Source organism: Mauremys mutica, chromosome 2, assembly GCF_020497125.1.
Source record: "Mauremys mutica isolate MM-2020 ecotype Southern chromosome 2, ASM2049712v1, whole genome shotgun sequence".
In the NCBI taxonomy this organism is placed as follows: Eukaryota; Metazoa; Chordata; order Testudines; family Geoemydidae; genus Mauremys; species Mauremys mutica.
In genome coordinates this window covers 119,071,389-119,091,106 of record NC_059073.1, presented here as the reverse complement: position 1 = coordinate 119,091,106, position 19,718 = coordinate 119,071,389, and the positions used below count along the sequence as shown (strand labels likewise).

The 19,718-nt window shown below is 48.3% G+C and overlaps 1 protein-coding gene across 12 annotated transcripts in view; it reads right to left on the bottom strand.

Moving 5' to 3' along the window:
• CAGE1 (cancer antigen 1) overlaps positions 1 to 19,718 on the bottom strand; it is a 35,524-nt gene that overhangs the window by 2,435 nt on the left and 13,371 nt on the right. For 5 of the 12 annotated variants that reach the window (XM_045005606.1, XM_045005607.1, XM_045005603.1 and 2 more), the window contains 5 exons: positions 13,753 to 13,857; positions 12,978 to 13,058; positions 10,914 to 11,021; positions 4,402 to 4,506; positions 3,812 to 3,882 (listed from right to left, as the gene is read on the bottom strand). In XM_045005606.1, coding sequence (XP_044861541.1) covers positions 3,812 to 3,882; positions 4,402 to 4,506; positions 10,914 to 11,021; positions 12,978 to 13,058; positions 13,753 to 13,857 — 470 coding nt within the window. The remainder of the gene's footprint in view (positions 1 to 3,811; positions 3,883 to 4,401; positions 4,507 to 10,913; positions 11,022 to 12,977; positions 13,059 to 13,752; positions 13,858 to 19,718) is intronic. The other 7 variants (XM_045005608.1, XM_045005605.1, XM_045005614.1 and 4 more) reach the window with 5 other exon arrangements.

The window sequence follows — 19,718 nt, the reverse complement described above, 5'->3', positions numbered from 1 at the left end:
ACACACACACACACATATATATATCTCCTTATTTTTCAGTATAAATATTTTTGTTAGGTGCAGTACAGAAATTAAGACAATCAAACTGTCTCTTCTGCATGTACTGTATGTGAAGCCATCACTCAACTCAGGAAGATGCTTGCCTTTGGTGAACCAAGAGAACCCCAGTATGTTGACCTTTAAGACACATTGCCTGAGTGGTGGTGGAAGTGCATGTGTGAGGAGTTGGTGAGTTGATATTTAAGTTGTTTTTGGGGAAAATCTCTTCCTTTAAAAATTGTATAATATTTTTATACATGCACCTTGATTTTGTAATTAGATGCATTTTATTAATTAAATATAGCTTTTATAGAGAAGGCCTACAGAATTTGAGAGAGAATTTTAACCCGTCTATAGAATTTTTAACCAGGTTAGGAAATCTACGAGACAGGGTACTGGACCAGGAATCAGGACACCTGGGTTCTACTGATCTGTTGTGTGAACTTGGGCAAGTCACTTTATCTCTCTGTGCCTCAATTTCTCCTCTCACCCTTTTTCTATCTTATTTATTTAGAATGTAAGGCCCAGTCCCTCAAAGGTATTTAGGCATCTAACTCTCACTGATTTCAATGGGAGTTAGGTGACCCCAGACCATTGAAGATCTAGGTGTAAGGTCCTTGATGTTAAGACTGTGTCTTATTATGTGACTACACAGTGCCTATCACAATGGGTCCCAAATCTCAGTTGAGGTCTTTAAATAATAATAATAAATACATATCTGATCAACCCATGCAATTCATTAGCAGCGATATAATTCTCTATTAAATTCTATAGTTTTCTAGAGTAATTCTATAGAACCATATAATTTCTATGGAATCGTGTCAGTTTCAGTCCTATTATACACCACTACCTCGATATAACGCCATCCGATATAACACAAATTTGGATATAACGTGGTAAAGCAGAGCTCTGAGGGGGGGGAGGGGGCTGCGCACCTACAACATGGTAAGATTTTTTGGCTCTCAAGGACAGCGTTATATCGAGGTAGAGGTGTACTTCTATAGGACTTTTCTAAAAGGTAAATGACTATTGTATATAATCATTATAACTAATAATAGGTCTTATTGGAAAATCTTACAATGGGATTTTCCCAATAAAGCATATACTTTACAGAGCACATATTTTACTATTTATTACTTCACTACATGTATTACTATACTATTAGGTCAAAGTTTTCAAAACTGCCCTTTTGTTTTTGTTGTCAAAATTTTTGGATTCCAAAATTGAGATACCCTGGGCCTAATTTTTAAAGTCATGAGATCCCACAATTCTAATTGAAGTCAATGGGATTTGCAAATCTTTAGCATCTCTGAAAACCAGGCCCAAGGCATCTCAGGCTGGGCATTCAAAATCTGAGGCCAGTTTTGAAAATGTTGGTTTTAGTCAATAAGCCTCTGAGTCAAGTGTTTGACAGAGGCTTTTTAGTCTTCCCCATCTTGTGTTGGATTTCTCAAATTAGAAAACAATAACAGGAAAATAAAGCATGTTTTAAAATTGTAGTAGGCCCAGAAATAGATACTGAATGTCCCTACTAGCCAGACAATGGGAGACTTCAGTTGAAAAATAAGTTTCAACTTGCGTTTTTAATTCTCCCCTGCCCTCCGTGAAATCCTCTGACACTTACTGGATTGATAAAGATAGTCCATAATACATATTTCTGTGATATAACTGACACCTCTAGTCCCATGCAATCTATATGGGATATATCTTAGCCTTTGGAAATAGGTTTGGATTACATAGCCTTATCTCTTATATATTTAAACAACTACATGCTTTTACAAATTCAGGCCCTGGTTCAGGGCAGCAGTCCAGCACATGTTTAACATTAAAAGCATGTGCTGAAGTACTGCCCTAAATTAGAGCTTCAGGGACCAGTCCCGCAGAACCTTATTTACAGAGTTTAGTGTTTACTACCTTAGCAGACCTGCTGATGTACTTTATACTACTCATGGTAATAAGTACTGTGCATAGTGCAGGATTGGGCCTTGTCACTGTTACCATGTAATTTCCTGTCCTGTAACAGTAAAATAAATTTGTTACAGGATATGATGTCATATTCATGTGCAGTCTGATTCTGCAAGGTGCCGAATGCTCTCTGCTGCCATTTACTTTGGCTATTAGCCCGGATGGGTAAGAATGGTGTCCCTAGCCTCTGTTCGTCAGAGGATGGAGATGGATGGCAGGAGAGAGATCACTTGATCATTGCCTGTTAGGTTCACTCCCTCAGGGGCACCTGGCATTGGCCACTGTCGGTAGACAGATACTGGGCTAGATGGACCTTTGGTCTGACCCGGTACGGCCTTTCTTATGTTCTTATGTTCTTATGTTCTCGGGTACCTCATTTGAGATCTGAAAATCAATGGGAGTAGAGAGCACTCAGCACCTCAGAGGAGTGGGTCCTAGGAGTCCATGCCTGCTCCTAATGAAATCCAATGGCAAATCTCCCATTGACTTCAATGGTGTTATGATTAGGCGTTTAGGCTAGGATTTTCAAAAGCACTTTAAGAGGTTTAAACTTTGAGCTCCCATAAAATTCATTAGGATCTCAGGCAACTAACTGCCATGTGTTCCTTTGAGAATCACAGCCTTCAGAGTTTTAGTTTCCAAAAAGGAATTGTTGCTGTTATACTGCAACAACATTTTCTCAAAAACACCCAGATTTTTATTCTGTCTAAAGAACAGTGATAACTGTTTGAAGATCAAACAAATAAAAATAAGTTGAGAAATAAGATGTGCAGTCAGCTTGACCACTTTCGATGTACTTGTCAGACACAGAAGAAATAGAAACAGAAGACAGCTGTTGAAAGTGATCTAGAAAATTTTCTTGCTGTTGTTAAGGAGAAAGATGGAACTGATTATGACTCTTTCAAGTACATTAGGAAATGTACCACAATGGTTGAAGCACTCCAAATAGCCACACTTAAAAAAATTTCCAACTTCCATTTGGTGTTGGTGGGTTTGTTTCTGTTTGTTGGTTTTGGGGAGAAGACTGATACCAAAAAGTGTTATAAATAATATACAAGCCCCAAGCTGTATATATTGCAAAGCTCTTATCCCAGTTCTCAACTGGAATGGTGCAAGTTGGCCCTAAATTAGGCATAGCCAGGCCTGGGAAAGGCTCCCATTTTAATGGAATGCTCAGCTAATGTAAGGCAGCCGTAACAGCTTCTATGTCCCTCTCCCATTGCCACTGTAGGGATCATGGCCAAAGCCAACAGAGGAGGCTTCCCTGCACTCTGACAATCCGCATATGTCATATCAACTCTTTGGGTCAGATGTAAGCCAATAAATTGTAAATTGGTCCACTTCAGCTAGTGTAAGTGGGACCAACCCTTAGGCTGCTCTAACATACATTGGGTGAATGCTCCATGACACATCTTTACCAAGATAAGACCACGTTTGCAATCCCCTTCCAAAGATTCACTGTTTACTCCAACCTCTGCTGCAGTCATGGAGGCCTCCCCTTTTAGTTTTGGTGAAATGTACTGTACAAAACAACTGATCTTCGTTCTCATGTTTTATGTTGTACAGTATCTAGCACATTTCAGTAAATATAAAATATAAAAATACTGTCATATCAAGGAGCATCATTTATTCATTGTCTCCCTGAATAAGGGAAGCAAGAGAAAATCTCACACACACACACCCTCTGCAAAATAAAGGAAATCAAGGAATTACTTCAGTCAACCTACACACACACCCACACACTCTCACTCTCTCTCTCTCCCTCTGCAAAATAAAGGAAATCAAGGAATTTCTTCAGTCAACCTACTATGATATCTGGGAACTTGCTATCTCAAGCCTTTGGTCAGCACATTCAATAATTTCCTCATATGATGTTACCTTTCAAAATAAAATCATCAAGCGATTAGCTGTTGTATAATATCTAAAACAGCAAAAGAAGGTTTCCACAAAGCAATACATTCTCATCTCGATAGGCCCTGCATTTGTATGTGTTGCTCCCACTGGCCCTAATGAGCATTCCAGAGCTATATCCTATTTGTCCTGCTCATGCAGATAATCCCACTGACTTTAGAGGGACTAACCATGTGAATAAAGTAAGCAGGACTTGGCTCATATGCTAAATTTCTACACACACCGAGTTTAGCTTGCTTTTCTATCAAAGTATATCAAACCCAGATATCTGTTCTTTAGAGGTTTCCCATCTAGGTACTGACCTGGCCTGACTCTGCTTACTTTGTGAGATCTAACAAAGAGTTCACAAGTCTAAGAAGACAATTAACATAAAATAGGTTGGAAGAGGGTGAAAAATATGTAGTTTAAACAAATGTCCTGAAAATGTCAGCTTTCCATTGTGTCAGGTTAACATGTAGAGTTTCTGCTATACAATCACACTTGTACCTTGCATGTCAAGCTACCCAAATCTCCTTGAAGCTTCTCATTTTCTCCTGTGAGCCTCTTGCATTCTTCTTCCTTTAGCGTTAGATGGTTTTCCAGTTTTGTAATCTCAGAAAAACAACAAAAATGTTTCATTGTCAGTTACTGCCTTAAACATGTCCTGTTAAATATCAGAAATAAAGAGCTACCACTCAGAATGGAAAAGTGGAAGATAGAGGGCAGCCATGATTTCCTGAAAAAGGATAGTGGTCTTTGCAAGCCTTTATTTGTCACTTGTCAGTTCCCAAACTGTAAAGTGAGGATAACACTGCTTGTACTTACTAGGGGTATTGTGAGGCATAAATCAATATTTGTAAAGTATTTTGAGGCTCTGAGGTGGCAAGCACTATAAATAGAAAATGCCATTACTTATCACCACCAGAATGTATTTATGTTTGTGTGTGTATATACATATATCCATAGAAGAATATAAGGTTCACCAGACTTAGGAAAGGAACTAGAATTCAGTGTGACAAAGCAGTATTGTACACTGATTTCCAACAAAAATAACTTCCAAGGCCTTATTCTGTCAGATACCAGTTCTTCTTCGAGTGATTGCTCCTATGCATTCCAGTTAGGTGTGCGCGCCGCGCGTGCACGGCTCTTCGGAAGATTTTTACCCTAGCAACTCCGGCGGGCCGGCTGGGCGCCCCCTGGAGTGGCGCCGCTATAGCACTAGATATATACCCCAGCCGGCCCGTCCGCTCCTCAGTTCCTTCTTTCCGCTCGTGACGGCCGTTGGAACAGTGGAACGCAGCTTAGCTGACCTCCACTTCCCTAGCTACTCGTAGTTTTCTCTCGTTCTGTTTATAGTTGTAGTTAACTTTGTTTGTAGAATAGTGTATTTATTTTACAGTGGTTCGGGGTTTATCCCCTTCCCCTCACCCGGTGCCGGGTCCGATGCCCGGTCCACAGGGTTTTCTAATGCTCGGCCGGCCACAAGCCGCTGCCGACAAGAGATCTTCTCCTAAGTGCCTCGAGGGATCTTACCTCACAGATAAGTGCTGCATTTGTGAGGCCTTTAATCCGTGAACAAAGGGGAGCGGGTCTTTCGTTTTAAGCAGCTCCTGAGGGAGGCAGGTCTTGCTCCTCCGCTCTCGGCACCAAGCGCTAGTTAGTCTTCAAGGCGCGCTCCCTCGGCACCGGATCGCCGGTACCGCCAAGGCCTCCTGGCACGACCGTCGCTGGCTCCGACGTACCCTCGGCATGGATCCCTCTCCTGGAGGATGAAGAGGCACAATATCCTTGCTGCGTCCGAGCCGCCGCCTCTGCAGCCGAGCGCTATGCTCGGTCGGATCGTCCGGCACCGGTGTCTGCCGCGGCACCGACAATACCCGCACCATTTACTCCGGCCAGGCAAGAGCCGTCGAGTCCGGTGCTGGAAAGCTCCCCGGTACGGACCGTGGTCGAGCTCGCTCTGAAGCTGCGTCCGAGCCGCCTGCTCCGCAGCCGAGCGCTATGCTCCGTCGGATCGCCCGGCACCGATGTCTGCCGCGGCACCGACAATATCCGCACCATTAACTCCGGCCAGGCAAGAGCCATCGAGTCCGGTGCTGGAAAGCTCCCCGGTACGCACCGTGGTCGAGCTCACCCGGAAGCTGCGTCCGAGCCGCCTGCTCCGCAGCCGAGCACGATGCTCAGTCGGATCGCCCAGCACCGATGTCTGCCGCGGCACCGACAATATCCGCACCAATAACTCCGGCCAGGCAAAAGCCGTCGAGTCCGGTGCTGGAAAGCTCCCCGGTACGGACCGTGGTCGAGCTCGCTAGGAAGCTGCATCTGAGCCGCCTGCTCCGCAGCCGAGCGCTATGTTCAGTGGGATCGCCCGGCACCGATGTCTGCCGCGGCACCGACAAGAACCGCACCATTAACTCCGGCCAGGCAAGAGCCGTCGAGTCCGGTGCCGGAAAGCTCCCCGGTACGGACCGTGGTCGAGCTCGCTCTGAAGCTGCGTCCCAGCCGCCTGCTCCGCAGCCGAGTGCTCTGCTCAGTCGGATCACCCGGCACCGATGTCTGCCACGGCACCGACAATGCCCGCACCATTAACTCTGGCCAGGCAAAAGCCGTCGAGTCCGGTGCTGGAACACTCCCCGGTACGGACCGTGGTCGAGCTCACTAGGAAGCTGCGTCCGTGGTGCGAGCTATGGTCGAGCTCACTATTCCCTCCACGCCGGAGACAGTGTCCACGGCGAGGGAGCTGATTGCAATGACAGCGTCTGCGCTGCCTCAACCCCCGGCACCGCCGGTGCGGGTTACATAGTCGATGGGCAAGCCTGCCTTGATCAGACCACCCTCCGTCGGCACCGCAGAGCGGCACCATTCATGATCGCGGTCCCGCAGATGTTCTCGGTCCCGTCACCGATCTAGGTCCCGATGCCGCTCACAGTCTCGGCACCGTTCTCCATGTTGGTACCAGTAGTACTCGCGGCACCGGTCAGCATCCCGTTCGCCGGTCCGGGACACTCAGTCCCGGCACCGCCCCAGGCACCGGGATGCCTGTAGCCACTCCTGATCATCGAGCCTCGCACCCTCGGTCGACCGCCCGGCACAGCTCCGGTGGCAGGTCCCGTTCTCGGTACCGGTATGTCTACCGGTACCGATCCCCGGTGCCGCATCGAGCGACATCAGTTAGAGACGGAGACTCTACCAAGGGCTTGTCAGCTCCTCCAGGGCCATCCAGCCACGCATCAGTGTCGTCCCGTGCGGACACTTCATATGCGTAGTACTCTGTTTTCCGATGTGCCCTCCAGAGTCTTCCAGGAGACCTATCAGTGGTCATTCTGGACGCCTTGGGTGTACTACCACGCCAGAGGCGTACTGGTGATCCCATCTCGCTCTGTTCCCTTGGAGCTCTGGGTGCCAGAGGCGACTATTACTCGTCCCCGTCCGACCGGTACAGAGCAACCCCCGGTTCGGCACCGGGCTCCCAGATCCCACCGGATCAGGAGGTCGTCCAGGAGCTCGAGTCCACACAGGACCCGCTTGTCCCTGGCCTTTCTTCTTCCTCCTCCCCAGATGAGGCGGGGGCAGGAACATACCCCTCCGGCCCTCCCCTAATCGAAACGCGACCAGCCCCTAAATCCAAAGAGGCTGGGCGTGTGGTCTTACTGGGCCGTAAGATGTACCCAGAGGGGGCCCTGCAACTTCGTGTAGCAAGCCAGCAAGCCCTGCTTAACCGCTACTGTGGGTGGCGATGGGCAAATTTACAGAGTCGGTTATTCGGAACTCCCGTCAAGAGTTCGATGCCCTCCTGCAGCAAAGGACGGAGCTGGAGAGAGCTTCCCTCCAGGCCTGGTTGGACGCAGCTGACTCTGCTGCCACGACTCTGGCCTCGGGTGTTGCCACGCGGCGCGTTTCATGGCTCCAGTTATCGAGCCTTCCCTCGCAGCTGCGGCACGCTATACAGGACTTGCCCTTCAATGGCACAGGCCTGTTCTCTGAAAACACTGGCCCTAGGCTGCAAAACCTAAAGGGCAGCAGGGTCACTTTGCTATCTCTCTCTCGGCATGCACACGCCGGTGATTCAGCGCCGACGTTTCCGTCCCCAGCCTCCGCTCTTACCCTGCGCCTTGACAAAGTCAGGACTTGGCCAGCGGGCGTGGCTTACACGGTCGTGGCCATCAATCCGGACCCCAAAGGAGCCGAAATTAGGGTCCTTCTGACCACCAATGGGGCAAAAGCCTACCCATCCTCGTCCCTCCTAAGGACCCCTCTCACGAGCGATTCCTCTGGCAAGAGGTGCGGACGCTCCTCTTCATCGGAGCTATACAGGAGGTACCTAAGGGCGAAACCTAATCCCCTAGGCGAAGGGAGGTCTCAGACCTATCCTAGACCTGCGGGAACTCAACAAGTCACGATGTAGATGAGTTCCGCATGGTACCCAGGGCGACCGTCATCCCATCCTGGGATCCCGGAGACTGGTACGCTGCCCTCGATATGAAGGGCGCGTGTTTTCACGTCGCCATTTCTCTTCCACACAGAAGGTACCCTCGGTTTGGGGCCTACCATCGTTATTCCCAGTATACGGTCCTCCCGGTTGGCCTCTATACAGCCCAGGGGTATTCAAAGTGCATGGCTGTAGTCGCCGCCTCTCTCCGCCACCGTCAGATACACGTTCTCCGTATCTAGACGAGTGGCTCATTCGAAGGACCACCGGGCCCAAGTTACCAGTCATGTGGGCATCAACACGAACCTATTCCTGTGTCTAGGCCTGATGATCAATAGTAAAATCCACTCTGATTCCCACACAGGGAAGGGAATTCATTGGGGCCGTCCTGGACTCCAGACTCGCCAGAGCCTGCTTACCTCAGCCTTGGTTTCAGGCGAGGGTAACAATTGTACAAGGTCTACGGACCTTCCCGCCAACTTGGGCTCGCACTTGCCTAGGTTTCCTGGGTCACATGGCTGTCTGCATGTTTGCAACCAAACATGCCAGGCTTCGCCTCCGTTCACTTCAATCGTGGCTCACCTGGGTGTGCCACCCGGGCAGAGATAGCATACTCGTGGTCGTCTTGTTCCCCCCGAGCATCCTAGGCTCCCTCGACCGGGAGTCAGCGCCCTCCCTGGTGTATCCAGGGATGCTGTTTCATTCACCCCTCGGGGTCCCTCATGACAGACAGCCCATCTCTCGGCTGGGTGCGCACCTGGCGTAGTTTCGCACTCACGGCCTTCGGTCAGCGCAAGAGCTGGCCTTACGCATCAATGTCTGAGAGCTGAGAGCAGTCTGCCTTGTGTACCAGGCGATTCAGCTGGCGGATCGTCTCAGCAGATCCTTCCTGTCTCACAAGTGGTAGTTTCCTCCGGACTTTATCTTTTCCGTTTTCCAGAAGTGGGTCTTTCCCCGCATAGCCCTCCTCGCTCTCGCGAGAACGGAAAGGGAGAGAAATTCTCCTCGTTCCAAAGCCTCTCCCCAGGCTCGGTCTTGGAGGATTTTCCTGAGGCCGTGGATCGGCCATCTGCCATACGCTTTCCACTGTTCCCGCTGGTTCACAGGGTCCTGCTAAAACTCTGCAGGGACAGAGCGCCCCTGATCGTGATCGCTCCAGCATAACCCGGGCAGCACTGGTACACCATGTTGCTACACCTGTCGGTAGCAACCCTCTTGGCCCAGACCCCATGACACGGGATCACGGCAACCTTCACCACCCGGTCTTGTAATCCCTGCACCTCACAGCAGGGCTCCTGCGTGGCTAAACCGATCCGAGTTACGTTGTTCTGCCTCGGTTCTACAGGATTCTCCGGGGTGGTAGAAAATCTTCCACTCGGTTAAAGTATCTGGCCAAGTGGAAGCGTTTCTCCTGCTGCTCCGAAACACGTAATGTTTCTCCCGCCGAGGTCCCGCTCCATTCCATCTGGTTCCTCAGGGCTTGGAGCGTTTATACCCCCCCCCCCCAGTGGGGCCCCGCCATAATCCTGGCTCTTCAATCTGGTTCTAACCAGTTTTATGACTGCCCTATTCGAGCCAATGTCAACATGCTCATTGCTATACCTGTCCTGCAGGACAGTTTTCCTGTAGCCTTTCCTGCGGCCAGACGAGTCTCCGAGCTTCAGACTCTCACAATAGGCCCAAGGTATACTGTGTTCCTCAAGGACATGGGCAGTTATTACCACGTCCGACCTGCCTCCCTAAGGAGGTGTCGGCCTTTTATATCTACCAGGATATCTTCCTTCCGGTCTTCTTTCCGAAGCCACTCTCTTTGCAAGGAGAGCAACAATTGCCCTCCTTCGACATCCGTAGGGCGTCCGCAATCTATATCTAGCGGACAGAGCCCTCTCGTAACGCCCCCAAAACCTTCATCGTACCGGCATACTGGATGAAGGGCATACCTGTCTCCTCCTAGAGGATTTCATCTTCAGTGACGTTGTGCATCCGCACCTCCTCTGGTTTGGCCCATGTTCCATAGAGCCACCTTACTGCACATTCCACCAGGGCTCACGCTTCTTTGCTGCCTTCCTGGGTCACATACCCTTTCAGGGGATGTGTTGTGCACCTACCTGGTCCTCGGTCCACACCTTTGCCTCATTGGTCCAAGAGTCCAGAGCTGATGCAGCCTTTGGCTTAGCAGTTTGCATTCTGCAACATCTAACTCCGACCCCACCGCCTACGTAAGGCTTGGGAATCACCTAACTGGAATGCATAGGAGCAATCACTCGAAGAAGAAAAGACGGTTACTCACCGTTGTAACTGTTGTTCTTCGAGATGTGTTGCTCCTATCCATTCCAGACCCGCCCTCCTTCCCCACTGTCGGAGTAGCCGGCAAGAAGGAACTGAGGAGCGGACGGGCCGGCTGGGGTATATATCTAGTGCTATAGCTGCGCCACTCCAGGGGGCGCCCAGCTGGCCCGCCGGAGTTGCTAGGGTAAAAATCTTCCGAAGAGCCGTGCACGCGCGGCACGCACACCTAACTGGAATGGATAGGAGCAACACATCTCGAAGAACAACAGTTACAACGGTGAGTAACCGTCTTTTTCCTCACCTGGCAATGGAGGTCATCACTTTGCTTATGGTATTCACCCATTTTTGTTCTCAGCAAATCAAGCAGTTCTGTGCCACTCCCAGTTTCCTCTTGACCAGCACCTGCATCCTATGGATAAATGTGCTATTAAGGAAAATTGGGTCAAATCCAGTAATAGTCATTAGACTCGTTTCCTTTTCTATAATAATGGATTTCAAGTTCCATAATGTAATTAGTCTATTTTTACAACTATTATCCAAACCACACAATCTACCAAAGACTAGTTTAGTCTTCAAGGTTTCCAACACACTCAATTTTTTAAAAATTTGCTTGTCAAAATCAGGACAATATAGTCTCTGGGCTTGATTCGCTACTTGTTAATCCAGGTTTAAACTGGTGTAATTCTGCTGATTATAGAAGTGTTACACTTACCTAAAATTGGAGTAATGCACTAATAACTCAAACTCTCTATTTAGTATGTTTAAGTTTTCCTAAAGACTACAGCCCATAATTTAAAATGATTAGTAAAAGTGACTCATCCACAGAGCTCTATTCATTCTGATATAACTTTTTGAAGTGTAAAATGTAAAAAGATTATGGCGCAAAATCTCACCCCAATTCCACCCCCTTTGTGACTCTCAGACAATGTAAAGGAAGCTGAGACTCACTATAATTAAAGCTAAGATTTTGTCATGGTTATTTTTAGTAAAAGTCACGGACAGGTCACGGGCAATAAACAAAAGTTCACGGAAGCCATGACCTATCTGTTACTTTTGCTGCTGCTGCGGCTCCATGGTTTCCCCCGCCACTGTGGTGTCTGGGAGCTGTGGGGTTTCCCCTCCACCCACAGCAGCTAGAAGCTGCAGGGGGGCCCCCTCCACCCACGGTGACTGGGAGATGCAGAGTGACCATATTTCCTGAACAGAAAATGGGACACCCCCAGCCGCTTGCCTGAGACGCCCCCGTCCCCATCCCCCTGCACGAGGCTGTTGCCTGTCACTGGAACCCCGAGGAGGGCCCCCTCAGGAGACTGTCACCTGTCACTGGAACCCTGCCAGGGCCCTGCTGACTGCCAGCTCCAGAGTCCTGCAGCCCCGGGGGCTGAAGCAGAGAATATCATGGAGGTCTCTGAAAGTCGGATTCCGTGAATTCCATTACCTCTGTGATATAAACGTAGCCTTAATTATAATTCCCATGCAAGGAACTCCCCCAGCACTGGTCGTCCCCAGATGGCACACAGATGTCAGACAGGGCGCTAGCCTGCCTTCTCTGCAGCCCTGGTGCCAGGGGTATATCGGGACTGGGAGTGGAGAGCAAATGACCAAAGTTTGACTCCCTCAGGCAATCCTCAACTGGACCATAGTCACTAGGTAAGTTACTATGTTATTGAATGGGGTAGCACTGCTAGTGCTGTCTTGCCCTGCAACAGAGCAGTGTGACTTCATTAAACAGTTTGGTTTATATGTATTAGTGCAGTGCATCCAAACACACCCAACTGTTATTGCACTGATACTCCTTCCCCAAAGTTCCCTGCATATCTGTCCTCAACAGGGGCACAACAGCAGGTGCAAAGCTGGCAGCACTCGGATACATACATCTTGTTTTTATTGTATCCTTAGTAGTATTCTTCTTAGCACCCAGGGCCCTAATCAGGACTGAGACCCTATTGTACTAGGCTCTATACAAACACAAAGGGTATGTCTAGGAACAATCACAAGGTGTGCAGCTCAAATATACTTTCGTGAGCTAACTTTAATTTAGCTAGCTCAGACCCTGGAGTAGTGAAGTTGCAGCAGCGCCTGCTTACCATAGGCTAGCCCTTAAAGTAATTATCCAGGGTTCTGGGTGGGCCTGTGCAGCCGCAGCTTCACTCCAGGACCCAAGCCAGCTAGATTAAAGCCAGTTTGGGTTCATCTGCTTAAACTGCAATCACACTCTCTAGACACAGCCACAGTATGAGACAATCCTGCCCCTGGGGACATAAGTCATATTCTATTTTAATATCACTGTATATTTTATTAATACTGACCAAAAAAACAACCTACTACCTCTAATTTCTGTAACTGTTGATAATGTTGAACTCACCTCAGTCACTTGATCTTGGGAAGCTTTCTCATGAATAATTAACTCTCTCATGGCTGCTATGCTTTCCCTGTGTTTCTGTAACTAAACAGTTACAGTGATTAAAGTGTACGTGAGAGAGAGAATATATGCCGCTCAAGTATAATTTATTTTTAACACAAACATCCTAGAAAAACTATCAATCACACAAGCAAATCTTGAGTGGAGAGACTCGCAACCAAAAAAATACTGCTTTATAAATGATGCACAGAGCCTGGGTGTAGTACATTATTTATATCACTTCAGTATCCCCAGAAGGAAGCACAGCTACCAAATGTATCCAATTTATTCTGTTCAGATTTTTGTATCATGCCCATCACTGTGTTCATCCAACAATTTTTATCACTTCCCATCTTAGACCCCAGTCCATGCACCGATGCAAGGGTACAGCTGCATGGAGATAATTGCAGGATCTGGGCCTTAAGGAGCAAGCGTGCCTGTTAGACTTAGAATAATAAAAAACAACATCATGAAATTATAGGTGATGCCTTTTATTGGAATAATTCAGAATTAAATGGGTAAGCTTTTGAGGATTGCACCTTCTTCATCAGGGACCAAACAGAGATTCAGACCCTGATGAGGACAGTTTGAGTCTCAGAAATCATTTTCATAGTCATTCCCATAGAAAACATCACCTAACGTTGTGTTGTTGTTTTGCTGAATCTGTCTTTCTTCTTGGGACAGTCTGGGCTGGAAGGAGCCTCACTTCTACCTTCACCAAGAATGAGGGAAGATTTACCTCTTTCTCCAAGGTTTTCTTTTTAAGGGTGAAGTTCTTCATTTTTTCTCCCAGTTCAGTAATCATTTCACTCTTCTTGGAATATTCAATAGTAGAATCCATGTCCTAGTAAGCATAACAATGGGACAGCATTAACAATGTTTAAACAATCAGACTAATGAGATTTACCAGGCCTAACTGAGGTCTGTTCAGAACCATGAGGTTCCCTAGGCCAGATATTGCTAGGAAAAGTAGTGACTTTAAGGGGAAAGAACATCTAATATTGTTGTTCAGTGACATCCCGATGGCCTGACCAGAGATAGTTCAGATTGATTTTGGAGGAAACCACATCTAGAGGTTCTTTGCTGGAAGTCCAACCACCAGGCTTTTAATCATGTAACAGCAGGACCCTGTGATCTGCACTGGCTGCTTGTTAGTTTCCAGGTGAAGTTTAAGATGTCTGTTTTAACTTACATTGTCCCAAATGGTTTGGAACCACCTGCCTACCTGAGAGACTGGCTCCCTCACCTTGAGGCACAACCTCATCTGTGATCAATGGAGGTTTTTGTAGCTGGAGAGCCCTGGCTTAAACAGGAAGGGCCTGCTAATAGGACATTTTCCATGAGGGATCCATGACTCTGGAACTTACTTCCCCATTGGTTTACTAGAGCACAGATTTGTGAACCTTCCCGACATGCTGTAAAGGACCATCTTTCTTCTCTTCCTGTTTGGGAAGCATGACTTGAAGGACATGGATTGAATAATGTAGTGAAGAGGAGGTTAGCTAGGATTACTGTGGTGGGAAAACATAACTATGCCAGTGGTGGGAGATTTAGTTTATTACATATAATGATTTCAATGTTACCTTATCTATTATAAAAATTCCTAGAGCAATAGGTGGACACTTGAAATAAGTAAAAAATGAACGACAGAAAGGAAGGATTGAGGGGAATAAAAATAATTCTCTCTCCCTCCCAAAGACTCCCCAAGGATTTGCCTGTTATTAAAATTGAAGGGTAGGCTTGAAGTCTAAGTGGGAGCTGTTTTTGTGTGCATTATTTATTTTTATTAGAATAGCAACTACAGGCCCACTTAGCCACTGTACATACACTTAGCAAGACACATCCTCTGTCTCAAAAAGCTTACCATCCAATTAGACTAGACAAACTAAGCGATAGGAAAAATGGAATCTTATTCCCCTTTGATAGATGGGAACTGAGGCATAGAGAGAGTAAAACCCTGGCCTCACAGCTGATGATGTGAGATTGCAGCAGTACAACCATGAATAGATCAGTTCTCTTCACTGGGGCTCCACATGGGCTCACTGCCACTATATGCAGTTAGTTGAAGGACCACAACTCAGTGACTTGACCAATGTCATACAGGATGTCTGTGACAGAAATTAAACCCAGATCTCCTGAATCCCAGTCCAGTTGTGCAGGATTTGACCCCTGGTTTCAATTTTGTCCTTTGTTCTGCTCTGAATTTGTCAAAGAGAGCTTAAATAAACACTCAAAATATTGACTAAAATATAGACATATTAAGAAATTAAATGATTAAATAACAAACATATCCCATATAGGAATAGCCAGTAATGCTGTTGTGCATCATGAAAAAGCCATACAACTGAGGAAGAATTCACCACTTCACTGATCCTTGGGTTTTGAAAATTCTTTACTCTTTTCAAACACTGAACTAAAATTAGTCCAATATGAGTTTTAAATTGTCCATTTCTATCTCTTCTCTTCTTCTATGGGGCTTGTAGCTGTTCTGCCATGCAAGGAGTCCATACAACTTTAAAGGTTTTCTGTATGATTTGAATAGAATAGGCCAGTGCTCCATTTCCTGTACATGCCACATACAGTATTACCAATCATATTATCCTGTTTCCCATTGACTTCAGTGGGCACTGAGTCAGGTCCTAGATGAGAGGGGAGACTTAGGCTTCCAAGCTCTCCCTATAGTACTGAAATACGAAAATTACTGGTATATTTTTAAAAAGTTTATCACAAGGAATGTCATACAGACTCCTGCTACCTCTAGCAAGATTCAAACGGAGTATGTCAGCACACACTATGGCACTTTTAGTGCATGGTAGCAGGGTCCACTCAGCAAGTTAATGCATGGCAGATCAGTGTGCTGTAATTCACACCCTGGCTTGCTCCACACTAACTCACCGTGTAGGCAAGCCCCGCTTTTACAAACATAGGCCCTGCTCCTGCAATATGAACTGCACCCATCGGGATCCCTGTGGGCTCTACCCACATGCTGCTCAGTGCAGGATTGGAGCCTTAGGGAGACAATGGAAGGAAGAAGCTATTTTATACCATTGCATCTAGGGAAGGAGTCCAAATTTTTGGAAGATGTTATTATTTCATAATCTATGTAGCAGGGGTGAAATCCTGGCCCCATTGAAATCAATTAGAGTTATGTTTTTTATTTCAAAGAGGCCAGGATTTCACCCCAGTTCTTGGAACACAGTGAAACTTCACATATCCACTTGTGTACTGGCAAGACCTTTTCTCATTTCCATGGCTATGAAACATTAACATTGCAAAAGAAAACAAGAATATTCAGAATTTCTATTTGCATGGTGAAATAGACACCTTCATGAGGGATACAAGAGAGAACCATCCTTGGATCCAATGGCGAATTCTCATCCTGTTCCAACAGTTCATTTGTTATTTATTGTAAAGTCTCCCAATGTGTTTGTAGTTTTATACAATTCCATAGTATCTGTGTGAAGTCAGCATTTTCTGTACTACAGACCAGATTCTTTGCTACATCTGGTCAATGCAAAGTACAATGACACAAATGAGCCTTGCTGCAGCTCCCTGACTTTCGGACTGGTTCTGTCCCAGTCCTAGCCCTGCTGTAATTTACAGCAGCCTGGTAAGTGCTTGAAATCTGTGTGTCGCAGGACGGGTTTAGGATGGTTGTAGGTGCAGGGTTGGTGTTAGGGGGTGGCAAACAGGGTAACCTCCCGGAGCTCCATGCCACAAGGGGCCCTGTGAAGCTGAGTTACATGCTTCAGCCCGAGCCCTGCTGAAGCTGGAGCCCGAGCCGGTGCTTGGGGCTGAAGGCTGAGGCCAAGCTTAAGGTAGGGGGTAAAAATTTTTTTTATTTAAGTCCAAAGGTGGTTGCCAGCACAAGAAGGTTGAAAAACACTTCTCTAAACTATGCCTAAAGGTACGTCTACACTGCAATAAAAGACACATGCGGTATGGCTGCTGTTGGCCCGGGTCAGCTGGCTCAAAATTGCAGTGTAGATGTTTGAGCTCAGGCTGAAGTGCAGCTCTGAAACCCTGTGCGGCAGGTGGGTCTCAGAGCCTGGGTTCCAGCCCGAGCCCAAATGTCTACACACACTGCAATTTTTAGCCCCGTAGTCCAAGCCCTGCAAGCCTGGGTCAGTTGACCAAGGCTCTGAGACTTGGTGCTACAAGTTGTTTTTAATTGCTGTGTAAATGTACCTTTGTGACCAGCTAAGTCAAACTAGCATACAGTAGCACTCTGGCCACACCTCCAACACACCTCCTCTGCCAAGCCATGGAGGAGGGTAGCAGCCAGTAATGCCAGCTCTGCTCCAGCGGAGGACACCCTATGCTGGAGGAATTTTACCTGAGATCCCATTTTGGCCCCTTAGTGCTGCCAGCATGGCACAAGTGGGCTGAAGAGGCTAGAGAATTTGGCCCTACACCTCCAACACAACACATTCTTCTGTTTCCAGTAGACATTGTCTATAAAGAAACAATGTAATCTTAATGCACAAGAATTTTCACATTCTTTATACCAGGCCTGCACAACTCATAAAGCAGCGAGGGCCATATTACTCCAAAGAAAACAGCTGAGGGCCAAAATCCCCCCGGCCCCGCCAACCCCCCCTCCCCCAGCGCCGCCGACAAACACCCCCCAGCGCTGCCCAGCCCCCGTGGAACACAACCCCCCCAGCACCGCCCACACGGCGAAAACAACCCCCACCCCGCACCGCCCAGCCCCCCCAAAAACAACCTCTCCCCAAGCACCGCCCACCCCATGGAAACAAACCGTCCTTCCCCAGCACCGCCCCACCGAAACAGCGGTATTGAACCTTGGTAATATGTTATAGTGGGCCCCTAAGGTAGTATAATTAAGGTAAAAGAAAAATGTCTTTTTGCTAGAAGTAGAATAAGATCTTCCCCCCTACTTTGTAATCAATTGCCCTGTTGAATGGATGAGGTGTGACTGAGGAAGGCGTGGAAGGCAGCACCTCCAGACAGCTGCAACCCTTGGAGAGGGGATGGGAGCCAGACCAGATCAGTAGAACAGGTCAGCCACCGACTTGTAGCTCGTCTCCTCAGCCCCCACCCCCTGCTTGCCTCGTCAGCCTCCCCCTCCCCCCCCGCCAGCTCACCTGCCCCCCCCCGCCAATGCCGGCCCACTTGCCTCCTCAGATCCCCACTCCCCCGGCTCACCTGCCCCCCCGCTCACCTTCTCAGCCCCCCCCCCCTCCCCAGCTCACATACTCACCCCCCGCCACTGCCCACCCGCTCACCTCCTCAGCCTCCTACCACCCTGGCCAGTGATGAGCTGCCAAAATCTTAACAACCGGCTGTTCACGCTGGAAGCCTGGGAGGGCTGAGAAGCAAGCGGCGGCTTCGCGCTCAGGCCCAGGGAGGCAGAGGCAGAGCGGAGGTGAGCTGGGGAGCGGAGCAGTTCTCCTGCGCGCTCCCCCCCACCCCGGGTTACCTGCTGTGGCGCGGGCGGCCCTCCTCGCGTCCCCCTGCCCCAGCTCACCTCTGCTCCGTCTCCGCCTCCCTGGGCCTGAGCGTGAAGCCGCCACACTGCTTCTCTGCCCTCCCAGGCTTCCCACTCAAACAGCTGATTCGCAGGAAGTGGGGGGGGAGATGGAGAAGCAAGGCGGAGTGTTCAGGGGAGGAGGTGGAGTGGAGGTGAGCTGGGGCCAGCCGCCGGATCACCTGCCCCCCCCGCCATTGCCTGCCCATTCGCTTCCTCAGGCCCCCGCCACCGGCTCATCTGCCCCCCTACCACTGCCTGCCAGCTCGCCTCCTCAGCCCCCCTCCTTCCCCCCCGCTTGCCTACTCACTCTCCCTCCCCCCCCCGTGGGCCGCACAGTGAGCCCATGTGGGCCGCATGCAGCCCACGGGCCGTATGTTGTGCAGGCCTGCTTTATACAATTGCTCAGGAGTCACATGGAAATCTTAATGGCCCCACTCTTAATGGCAGCCATCTGTTCCAGAGATAGAGGACACTTCATAGCTACCAAATCAGCTCTCCTGGAATTAAGTAAAAGGAGCCAGAAGCAACCACTGAAAATGTTTCTTCCCTGGTTTGACACCTGTGGCTAAGCCAAGGATACAATGCAGGTAGGTATGGCCTACACCAGGAGCATTGCTCAAAATGCAACCTTGTTGCTAACCCTACTTCAGCTCCACCAGTGTTAGTAACTCACCAGCACTCACTTACCGGAAGCCTTTCTTAAGCAGCAGATCTTAGACACACATTTGGTCTAACGCACAGTGCTTAAAATGCTGGCAGCAACATAGAGCCTAGTTTACACCCTGGCTTTCAGCATTGTTATGTTGGTGGAGCTGAACCGATGTTAGCACAAATGTCCCTATTGTAGTCAAGACCAAGAGGCTTACAGATCAGAGGGGAGCAATAATTTGATATTTTTTCATTTACCTCAATCAGAATTATTTTTCTTTTAACACGTTGTGTGTGTGTGTGTGAATTTAATGCTCATGAAAGGTGCGGGACTGACAGTCCTGAACAACAATGAAAGCAGCGTTAAAACATTTATTCCACCCGTTTGTCAATGGAAGGGAGTAGTCTGAGTGGGGTTTTGGCAGGTAGGCAATGCTAGAAGGTGTTTCAGGTAGATCTCCATCTTTTTTTCTTCTTCTTGCCCTTCCATACATGGACAGAAATGTTGCCTTGGAACCAGCAACCTAAAATCGCTTCCCAACTTAACAAGGGAATGGGAGCTC